Consider the following 11,883-nt stretch of genomic DNA (forward strand, 5'->3'; position numbering starts at 1 on the left):
TGGGCCGAAGCTAGTTCGTGGGCTTAACCGGTCTGCTTTTCAATTAAATCGAATGTTTTCACACGTGTAAGCTTGTAATCTTAGAACCGGATACTGGTAGGTCATGACCGGTCTGCTTTTCAATTAAATAGAATGTTTGATGAGAGGAATTGAGCACCAATCGGGATAAAACCGCTTGATTTGGTTCTAAATTGAAGTGAAAATCAAGTAAGGTCATGAAAATTGTATTAATTCTCAATAAATTAAGATTTAACATGTAATAGCATAAGCTGTATCTATCACTTTTACTTCTTATTCTGTAAATTTTTTTTTTTGGAAAATAAGATCCATATATAAGATGGATTACTCTACAATTCGGTTTAAAACTATTAATCCAGCTTGATCTTGTTTTTTTCAAAATATTAGTATTTTCTTGCCTTTTTGGCACACCTTTTTTCAAAAAAAGAATAAAATCAGAAATTACATTATTTTTATCCCAAAAGATACTGCTTTTTTCTTCCTTTCGTGTTAAATCTTCAACTTGTGGAGTGGAGGATTAGAACAAGTACTTTATTATTATTTTTCTTTTTGAAAATGGATTACTTGACATGTAATATATACAGTGATCCTAAAGATGATATAAAAATAAATAAAAAATCTGGTGTTAATAATATGTAATATAGGAACATACATCTATTGAAATCAAACTTGTGTAAGCTATATTTGCATAATAATGGGATCATTAGCAGACCATACCCATTAGTTTACTTCTTCTCTTTCTTTTTTTGTTTTTTTTTACTTTTGAAATTAAGGTGATTAGTGGTATTGGTCAAGTAATTCAAACTTGAGAACCAGCCGGGCCCATATTCATTTTCTCTGTGTATGCAGCATATAACACACTCCGCTCGGAGTTTCCCAAACGGTTACTTTTCAAATTTCAAACCAAAAAAAAAAAAAAGTTCCCATCGTTGCGAACCTCAAAGAAGAACCCTAAACCTTTTTCGTGCTCGATTCAAACTCTTTCCACTTCAAGATCCGGGCTTGTGTTTCTGTAAGTGAATCCGAATCCACCTTTTTGATTTTCGATAGTTCAATAATAATTTTCCATTTTTTGATTTTTTTTCTCAGAACATCCAACATCAAGTAGTTATGTCTTTCACACCCGACGTAACAAGAAAAAGCGGAGTGGGAGTGATCCCATCTCCAGCTCCGTTCCTCACTCCTCGTCCCGAGAGAAGACGGCCTGACTCTTCCTCTTCTTCTTCCTTCTCCTCCCGCCTCGAGAGAGAGAAAGAAGTCAACGTTCAGGTCCTTCTTCGATGCAGACCGTTAAGCGAAGAGGAGCAGAAATCAAACGTCCCTAGAGTCATTTCCTGTAACGAGCTCAGAAAAGAAGTCAGCGTTGCTAATAAGCAAGTGGACCGTCTCTTCACTTTCGACAAGGTCCGTTTTTATTTTTTGTTCTCCTTTGGTTTCGTTAGTCAAGATTGGCTCTTAAAAACAATTACTAATTATAATCCATACATATAAATGTTTTGGACTATTTAGTGGCCTAATGTTACATATCAGTGTTCTAAAAATCGGTTTAGGCAGCGTCTAGTCGGTTTATTTACTAATTGAATTTTCAAAAAAATTGGACCTTCTAGAGATTTCTTAAACATTGAGATAGAATTACTGATTATAATCCACACATATATATGATTTGGACTATTTAGTGTCCAATGTTACGTATCAGTGTTCTAAAAATCGGTCTAGTTACTTGCCTAGACGGCAAATCCGGTTTATTTACTAATTGAATTTTCAAAAAATTGGACCGTCTAGCGATTTCTTAAACATTAGAGGCTCTGTTCTTTGTTGGTATTGATGGTGTAAATGTTTGTTTTTTTTATAGGTTTTTGGGCCTAAAGCGCAACAACGGTCTATATATGACCAAGCTATTGCACCTATTGTTCATGAAGTGTTGGAAGGTTTTAGCTGCACTGTGTTTGCCTATGGACAGACTGGAACTGGGAAGACTTATACTATGGAAGGTGGCATGCGTAAAAAGGTATCTCATTTAGACTTTCATGTTTTTTTTTTTGTGACTTGGTTTATTCATGTTGTTGTTGTTGTCTAGGGAGGGGATTTACCTGCGGAAGCTGGGGTGATTCCACGAGCGGTTCGGCACATATTCGAAACTCTCGAGTCCCAAAAGGCTGACTACAGTATGAAAGTCACGTTCTTGGAGCTGTACAACGAAGAAGTCACAGACTTGTTAGCTCAAGAAGACTCTTCATCAAGATCTTCTTCTGAGGATAAGCAGAAGAAGCCTGTTTCTTTAATGGAAGACGGGAAAGGCTGTGTGGTGTTACGTGGTCTCGAGGAGGAAGTTGTGTACAGTGCTAACGATATATACGCTCTTCTCGAACGAGGCTCATCAAAAAGACGCACGGCGGATACGTTGTTGAATAAAAGAAGCAGCCGCTCTCATTCTGTTTTTACCATCACGGTTCATATTAAGGAAGAGTCTATGGGAGACGAGGAGTTGATCAAATGTGGGAAGCTTAACCTTGTGGATCTAGCGGGCTCCGAGAATATTTTGCGGTCAGGGTCTAGGGATGGTAGGGCGAGAGAAGCTGGGGAGATTAATAAGAGCTTGCTTACATTAGGGCGTGTGATTAATGCGCTTGTGGAACATTCTTCTCATATACCTTACAGGTACTTGCCCTTGTCCTACAACTAAACATTTGTGTGTTTCTTGGAGTATAACGGTAGATCTTTGTCTTTGTAGGGATAGTAAGCTGACAAGGCTTTTAAGGGACTCTCTAGGAGGGAAGACAAAGACTTGTATCATTGCTACCATCTCACCATCTGCTCATTCCTTGGAAGAAACTTTAAGCACTTTGGATTATGCCTATCGTGCTAAGAACATTAAGAACAAACCTGAGGTTTTGTTTACACTATCATATCTCGAAATTAGCTATATTAGGTTTCATCTTTCTAACTTAACTTGTCTATCTTCAGGCAAACCAGAAGTTATCCAAAGCTGTGTTGCTCAAAGATCTTTACTTGGAGCTTGAGAGAATGAAAGAAGGTTTACACTCATAACATCATCTTATTTTTATTACCAAATGAGCTAGTAGATTTGTTGTAACTGATGTAAAATGGATGCAGATGTAAGAGCGGCAAGGGATAGAAATGGTATATACATCGCACAAGAAAGATATACACAAGAAGAGGCTGAAAAGAAGGTTGGTTCAAAGGACGATCCTTAGTTATTTCTATATTCACCTGATGGTCAGAATAATCATTAAGTTATTTCAGGCAAGAACCGAGAGGATAGAACAGTTGGAGAATGATTTAAATCTCGCTGAAAGAGTACGTATGCTCCCACCTTTTCTCTTCCATCTGTTAGAAACTAAACCAAGTTTCTCTGATGGAACTTAAGTGGCTTAAGCCCTTTATCAAAAAAAAAAACTTAAGTGGCTTCTTCTCTTATGCAGGAAGCTTCCAAGTTCCGTGGGCTTTACACGACTGAGAAAGAGAAGTTACTGGATGTAGAAAGTGACCTTAAGGACTGCAAGGTGATTTACATTCTAGATTACACATGCTTTCAATGAGAGTTTGTCTTGAATTTTCAAACTTTTATGATCCAGAGAAACCTTGATAATACTAACAAGGAGTTGCATGACCTCAAAGAGAATTATATCCAAGTTATCTCAAAGCTAAAGGAAAGGGAAGCCATCATCTCCAGAATGAAAGCCTCAGGTAACAATTCTAGCTCATACAAAAATATAAAGGCTTTTGATTTGTGTTACTGATGTTTTATTGGACAGAGACTACTTTGATCGACCGTGCCAAGGGGCTACGTTCTGATTTGCAGCATGCGTCAAATGATATAAGTTCGCTGTTCACAAGATTAGGTACTTGCTTGTTTCCTATGTTTAGAGCTGAAAACAAGTCTCTGTCAAGTGATGACTTTACTTGTTTCTGCAGACCAAAAGGACAAGCTGGAATCGGAAAACAAGAGCATGCTTCTGAAATTTGGTTCACAGCTTGATCAAAACCTTAAAGAATTGCACAGGACAGTACTTGGATCAGTGTCTCAGCAACAGCAGCAATTAAGAACTATGGAAGAGCATAGTCACTCGTTTCTTGCTCATAAATATGATGTAAGAAGAGACTTGACCATGCCATTTCTTTTCCTTGATCACTGTATGACACTAAGTGGTTGAAACTCACACAGGCAACACGTGATCTGGAATCAAGAATTGGCAGAACAGCAGATACTTATACTTCAGGAGTAGCAGCACTGAAGAAACTCTCTGAAATGCTACAAAAGAAAGCTTCTTTTGATCTGCATAATATGAACTCTTCCATAGGATCACAAATAGAAGCTGTTGAGCAAGTATGAACAAGATAGCGTGATGAAATTTGAAGTGTTTCTATTTCTCAGATGATAATTTAAGTGTCTTTCTCTTCTCAGTTGCTCACAGCATCAGCAAAAGAGGCTGCTAAAGTCGCTGAGGACATCCGGGATTCACTTAGTGATCAGAAGGAGCTCTTAGCTCTTGCTGCAAGACAACAAGAGCAGGTGTTGTGTTAAGTCATATGCTGGTTGATGGTGTCTTGTTAGCTCAATTACTTTTCTGAGGAATTTAATTTCTGATTCTTCTTATCCAGGGCTTGATCAGAAGCATGAGATCTGCCCAAGAAATTTCCAATACTGCTTCAACCATTTTCAGTAACATCTACAACCAAGCTCACAGCATGGTGGAAGCCATTGGAGAAAGCCAAGCAGAGAAATCAAGACAGCTTGCTGCTTTTGAAATGAACTTTAAGGTGAGATTGGACAAACTTTAATAAGACATGTTTTGAGAGGTTAACTCGAAACTGGTTGTTACTAAACACAGGAAGAGGCTGAAAGAGAGGAGAAACAAGCTTTGGTTGACATTGGTCTGATATTATCAAAGCTAACTTCAAAGAAAACTGCAATGGTGAGTCTTTAACCATTAACTACTCCTCCTTCATTCTATATCAGTTGGATCACACTTAAGTCACGTGTTTCTAGGTCTCTGATGCATCACGCAATATCCAAGAACACGACGTACAGGAAGAGAAGAGATTGCAGGAACAGATGTCTTGTATGCAGCACGTGTCCATTGGCGCAAAGAAGGAACTGTGTGACTACTTAAAGAAAGCAAAAACCGAGTTCACGGAAAACACAATAGCTTCAGCAGAGTCTATCACAGTCATGGACCATTACCTAGAAGATTGGTACTGATTCCATCTAACTTCTAATACTTTCGATCCGCAATATAGTTTCTAATACAAAAATTGTCTGACTTTCAGCTTGGGAAGGGCCAATGAGTCTAAAAAAATGTGGGAGACCACAGAAGCAGGCGTAAAGAACCTTAACACGAAGTACCAACAAGAACTTAATGTCACAATGGGGTAACACAATCTCGTTCTGTATCTGCAACTTCTTTCTATGTTTCCTTCCACATCACTTGGTTGACAAAAAACTTTCTATGTATAGGGACATGGAGAAAGAAAATGACAAGCTGCAGGATGAGTTTACATCAACATTCTCCACAATGGATGCTAACTTTGTCACTAGGACTAATGAACTTCACGCAGCTGTTAATGGTAACAACACTAATACCTTTCTACCTAAGCCAGGCTTTGTCCCTTTCTTACTCAAAAAAGCGTACTAATCTATGGTTTTACAGACTCGTTGATGCAAGACCGTGAGAACAAAGAAGCAACGGATGCTATAGTGGAGACTTCCATGAAGCAGGTCACGTTATTGCAAGAGAAGCATGGACAAGGTGTATCAAACATTAGAGAGAAAGCAGAACAGTCTCTCATAAAAGACTATCAGGTACAGAACGCTAAGAATTGTATAGTGATGAGATTTATGACTAGATATGTAACAGTAAAGTTTTGTAATGTAATGGCCAGGTTGATCAACGCAAGAACGAAACGCCAAAGAAACTACCTATAACTGTGCCGAGCTTGGCGTCCATTGAGGAGATGAGGACTTTGCTGCCGAAGAATATTCTCGGTGAAGAGGACACAACAAGCATGGAGAAGAGATCAAGTAAACAGGGACAAGACGAAGCTAACGACAGAACTCCATTCTTGGAAGTAAACATATGATTTGATTAGACAAAAAAAAGTGCCCGTTTCGGCAGTTGAGCTCATCAACTGGATGAGTCTAGAAGAGTATGAGTGTGTAAAGGTTATGTTGTTCTGGATAAGTTTGTTGCATATTGACCGGTTAAATTTGGTTAATCTTCTCATCTGAATTAAACCAAATATGAAAAAGAAAAGTAAAGAGAGAAACTAAAACACTCTTGACTTTGTTTGGTCTTCAAGAAAACATAATAAAGTCAACATAAGCACATCTATGTAATCTACCACTTACTTGATGTGCTCATCTTTTATATACAACTTGGTGTATACTCCATTTTTCAATAATCTTCATTCATCACATATTCACATCCTAGCTAACCATTGACTCTTTGGAAACGGTCTTACTAATAGTATCTTGACCTAATACGACCAAGGACAATATAATTTAGATAGCCTAACGCAGTAACAATAGTTATATCTTATTACTCACAACCATGAAATAAAACATATGCGGGAAGCCTATTTATTTCAGTGGTTTGACTAATGACTTATTAATAGTTATGTATCAAGCAATCTAGTTTCGAGTCCTATAGAAAGCGAATTTGGATTCATCTTATTTTCTCTTTTCACCAAACTCAGACGTTAGGACCGCAGCTGGAGAGGTCTATGCACACCACATATTTGGATTCAACTTAGAGAAAGAAGCATCTGAACTATATAGAAGTTGTTAGCTGTTATTGAAAGAATCATCTGTGCATGTATTATTACCTGTTGACCATATCATCTTCGTGCTAGTTGTTGTGCACTTGTCCGTGACAGGATGCACAAACAGAGTTGCCGCACAACATTTGCTGTCCATAAGCTCTTTTATGATTTGCCTATTCACTTTGCAATTAGGGAGAGTTATGCATATCTAGTCTCTGACATTGATTCTTTTATTTTTTGAGCATCGAGATTGTGTGAAAAAAATGAGACCCAAAGGATAAATCAACAATTTCGTCATTAGTGACGTACTCAATATTTAAAATACAGAAGCCTTTAAAATAATATTTATAATACAGAGAGGATGGTCTTTTTTCGAGAGAGAGGGAGGATGTTCTTGACTATCTCCAAAAGCCCTTATCATCTAGATGGACTATGTATTAATAATACATTGTATTATTTGTATTTGTATTCTATGGCTTTAAGTTGGTCTCCAGTCTCCAGTGCATGTGTTTAACAAAGTCAATTAAATAAAATGAATTTTCTCTTCATAGTTATGATTGTATTTGACTTTGATTCTGATAAAAGGAACTTTTAAGATTAATTGTTTTTGCCGTCTGTATATTTGGCTATGATCAAACTTTTTCCCCATTGGATGACAGTTTTTTTTTCTTTAACCATTGTATGTTATATGGGTTATACGTGACGGCTGTTACTTTCCAATGATTAACGAAATTAGGTTATAATTTATAGTATATAAGATGGTTAGGTGATATTAAATTAAATGACGGTGGCAAGCAAGTCAATGAGAAACCAAGCTGCTGGATCTATACTGTGTTGTATACATTTGTTGACTATGCTTCTTTTTAGTTTGATTAACATTTTTGTTTAGCAATAGAAGTTTCGGAGATGCAAGAAACTTAGTGGTGTGCAATACATGAAAAGACAATATTCCCCTTTTTAGTCAAACCCATGTGGGTATCCTTTGCGTTCGGTGGTGGAAGGGCGAAATTGAAAATGTCAATTTTTGTCCCAAGTCAAACAATCAGTGCTACTTGTTGTTAGAATATTAGTTTAGGCGACTTGTTTTGTTCAAACTACAAGAAATTCAAACCTTGAGGTAATGCTCTTATAAATATACATTACTCCTATGTTATCAACTTTCATAACAAACTCTCTCAATTCATTGTGTGAACAAAGAAAACTATATCCTTAATTTACTTTGCTTTCTTGTTTCTCAAAATCTTACCAAAAAAAAAAGGAAAAGATAATATGATGAAGAGAGAACGATCTGAGTTCGAAGAGTCCATCAAGAATCTAGACATTTCTAAATGTCTAATGATACTCTCTCAAACCTCCTCCATGGTCAAACAGATTGGTGTGAATCAATATACCGAGACCAATACAAGTAACCGGTTCGAATGCAAAACGTGTAACAAGAGATTCTCTTCGTTTCAAGCCCTTGGTGGCCACCGGGCTAGCCATAAGAAGCCAAAGCTGACCGTTGACCAAAAGGTGGTGAAACAATATCTTACCAAAGACGGAACTCAAGCCCATGAATGTACAATATGCGGTCAGAGTTTTGGGACCGGACAGGCTTTAGGCGGTCACATGAGACGGCATAGGTCAAGCATGACGGTGGAGCCATCGGAGCTCATCTCTCCTGTGATTCATAACATGCCGGTTCTGAAACGATGTAGTAGTAGCAAGAGGGTTTTGTCTTTGGATTTGAATTTAACTCCCTTAGAGAATGATCTTGAAATTCTTTTTGGGAAGACGTTTTTCCCCAACATAGATATGAAGTTTGTTGTTTAGTTTTTTCTTTGTTCTGTTCATCAATCATTTAGGTTATTGAAATTCTTTTGTACTGTTATTCTTCCATTCTTTTAATTAAATTATTTCAAACGTTATGTTCATTGTTGGTTGTCATGTATGAGAGAAAAAGTTATCTGAATAATTTCCATTCAAACAACGAGTATAACATGATCATTACTGGGCCAAAAGTTGGGCTCAACTCTGCCCAATACCTCAACAACTGTCCACTCAAATCATGATGACAAAATATTGATTTGTCCCTCACTCCACAAATTTGCTTACATGTTACTAATGAAATTCGCTTGTTTTAGGTTAAACCTTTCTTTCTGAAGAGTATTCCTCGTATTACTATACTTACAGGTCTTTCATAACCAAAAATGCATAATCTTATAAAACTTCATATTTTCTAAACCATCATACATCTCTCTCTACAAACCACACAATAATGAAACCATGTTACAAAAAACATAAAGTATACATATAAACGATCAGTTATACTACTAGTACTGTTAGATTATATCGGATCACCACCAAACTGAACTGGATTAGACAGTCCTGCGTATAGATACTAGTCAAAATCCAACGATTGATATTCGACACATCTCACAGAGATTATTAGTTGTTTTGCTGCAAGTTTACTAAGGTTTATCAAATTCTAATATCATTTTATTAGTTTCAAATCTATTTCAATATATATGTGTGTGTCCGTGTCTTCTTTTAAGGGATTGAATTGGCAAAGGTCAGACTAAGTAAACTGTGAAAATTTTACCCAAAAAAAAGTAAACTGTGAAAATGGACAAACTCAAGCATAGTCCAAGTGAACTTTCCAAATCCACACAAAGGATCTACATTTCTTAATTTCTAAGGACTGGACCTGGTTTGGTTTACCATCAAAATGAAGAATTTTGGTTTTGTCGTCTTCTTTTCTAATATTTATTTACATGTTGTTAATAAACAAATATCAACTCGCCCCTAATTATATAAGTAGAATGATAGTATTCAAAACATTACAATAATAGTACTCTAGTACCCAAGAATCAATAGAACTGTAATATAGTAGACTCTGTCTCCAAGCTTAAGTTTGCGTATTGAAGAAAGTAAGCGGTATTCTACTTTAGCGTACACAACTAATTGTCTATTTTAGTGATCATTATATATAAAAAGTTATTACCAAAAAAAAAAGTGATCATTATTATAACTTTAACATTTTTACCAAAAAAAAAAAAGTTATTATAACATGTGATATCCACCACTTCTCATCAACCACTATCTTCACATGGTCCACATCTATAGTTTACAAAACATATTCATGCGAACGAGTACAATATATAAAAGACAAACATATATGTAATATATGCATGCGCGTCTTTAACCATGAACATTACTTTTATAAAATTGTAGAACATTCGATGTATCGAGTTTTGATTCTGAAAATTTGGAGACTGACTTTTAGCAAAAATAAAATAAAATTGGAGACTGTATATGAACGTCTATATGTTGCATGGGACCCACAGGTTCAGCATATGTACGTCGATGTGGATCCATGCATTAACGTGGGCATTGAGTTCCTTTTCAAATAAATTAGAACGAGCTTAGGAATAATTGGGAATATTTCATATATTAGCATCATATATTTATTTAATATATTACTAATACATTAGTATAATATATGAAATATTTACCCTGGGGGGACATATAATTCCTAGATTATTTGACTGCGGATTAAATTCATGATGCTAATATATGAAATATTTTTTGAGAAAATTATATATGAAATATTTACAATCATATTAGATAGTTAAACCAAGTACAACATAGCCAAACATGGATTCATCGTCCATGCAGCATATAATTAGTGAGATAACACACTTGTTTTCTCAGTATCGTATGCATAATGCATTATTTGGGAAGAGCATATTCTCCACGCTAATCTATCAAATGCTCGTTATTGCTCAACCCTATTGGATGTTAATGGGGGCAGTTTTGCGTGACCACTAAAATTTACAATTTAAAAAAAATCATAAACTAGTTAGAAGAAAACAGAAATATATGATGCATGAAAATTACATTAACGTGATTATATATATATGGGCAAACACATTCAACGTTGTGTATATCAACACGTATTAGTATCAACTAGTACACGGAATATCTCTTTTGTTTGAGCCAATCATTGGTTAGACATTCAATTAATTGGCTTACCCAAATAAAATATATGTTTTGACTGTATTCTTCTGTAATTTGGGTCGGTGGTGGTGCTTTCCAACATTTTAGGACACTAGCATAGACGGAAATTAATCCCAAGTTCCCAACGAACCCGATGGTCCAAGTTCGATTAATTGTCTCCATTAAGTAGCGATCGTAAGAAATATTATTTAATTTTATTGGTATAAATGGGATGTTGAGTCATCAAAAGAGTTAAACTAATGAGATCAATGTCATGTTCTTAATTATAATACCAAAATATAATATGATTAGTATCAATATAGACTGTAGTGCTCAATTATGTTAATAATAAGAGATTTTAAACGCATTTTTGCGAAGGCCTGCAGTGCATGTGATTCTCGTGAATGAGCAAACTTTTTTTTTTGTCAACCGTGAATGAGCAAACTAACAGTATATTATTCACGTCATTGCTTAGCTAATTATAATTAAGCAAATATTAAATGTTATATGTGATCTTCCCGGTAATCGATATATATATGCATACGTGGAATGTCTAATAACACATATATCCCTTATATATTAAAAGAGAAACATTGTAATAAATGCATTCACATTATAATAGGCACGTGGCAGTCTCACAATGATTTGATAATAAATATGCTAACGCGTTCACACTATAGTCATAAATGTGTTCACACTATGTACTTTGTGATTTTTTTAATATAAAACTCACATACATAGTTCCAATAAAACTCTGGATTTTTCGGTTCGAATAAAAATAGATAACGAATCAAAAGCCAAACTATATATATATAATTTTTATTGTTTACAGATAAAATTGAGCAAAATATTCATAAATTTTGATTCGATTTGTTATCCGTTTTGATTTGAACCAAAAAATCTTGATATTTGAAACTTTACGAAACAAATCAAATACTAAAATACAATATCCAAAAAGAAGCAAATCACTAATACCAATATTTTTAGGAACATATATCTAATTCGATATGTTATATGCATATATATACATATATGAAAAGAATTATATATATTATACTTTATACAGTTTTACAATATAAATTTATTATATTAGGTACTAGAATT

At 35.3% G+C, this 11,883-nt stretch overlaps 2 protein-coding genes across 3 annotated transcripts; both read left to right on the plus strand.

The window, feature by feature from the left end:
- Positions 1-185: 185 nt before the first annotated feature.
- Positions 186-6,269, plus strand: LOC103865597 (kinesin-like protein KIN-5B). Of its 2 annotated transcripts, XM_033289982.1 has the most exons (22): positions 186-1,030; positions 1,108-1,422; positions 1,871-2,026; positions 2,096-2,120; positions 2,631-2,676; positions 2,750-2,906; positions 2,983-3,052; positions 3,133-3,209; positions 3,283-3,336; positions 3,462-3,542; positions 3,615-3,726; positions 3,795-3,881; positions 3,955-4,130; positions 4,205-4,366; positions 4,445-4,552; positions 4,642-4,800; positions 4,872-4,955; positions 5,030-5,235; positions 5,311-5,412; positions 5,498-5,607; positions 5,691-5,842; positions 5,923-6,269. In XM_033289982.1, exons 2-22 carry the CDS (start codon positions 1,129-1,131, stop codon positions 6,118-6,120), a joined length of 2,616 nt encoding a protein of 871 aa, XP_033145873.1. In that variant the 5' UTR covers positions 186-1,030; positions 1,108-1,128; the 3' UTR covers positions 6,121-6,269. The 2 variants fall into 2 exon arrangements, with proteins under 2 accessions (XP_033145873.1, XP_009141656.2); XM_009143408.3 differs by having other exon boundaries at positions 2,096-2,676.
- Positions 6,270-6,518: 249 nt separating this feature from the next.
- On the plus strand, positions 6,519-11,120 carry LOC103865598 (zinc finger protein ZAT11). Its single transcript, XM_033289987.1, has one exon. It carries the CDS (start codon positions 8,071-8,073, stop codon positions 8,611-8,613), a length of 543 nt encoding a protein of 180 aa, XP_033145878.1. The 5' UTR covers positions 6,519-8,070; the 3' UTR covers positions 8,614-11,120.
- The last annotated feature ends 763 nt before the right edge of the window (positions 11,121-11,883 follow it).

The sequence above is a fragment of the Brassica rapa genome, chromosome A04 (assembly GCF_000309985.2).
Source record: "Brassica rapa cultivar Chiifu-401-42 chromosome A04, CAAS_Brap_v3.01, whole genome shotgun sequence".
Lineage (NCBI taxonomy): Eukaryota > Viridiplantae > Streptophyta > Magnoliopsida > Brassicales > Brassicaceae > Brassica > Brassica rapa.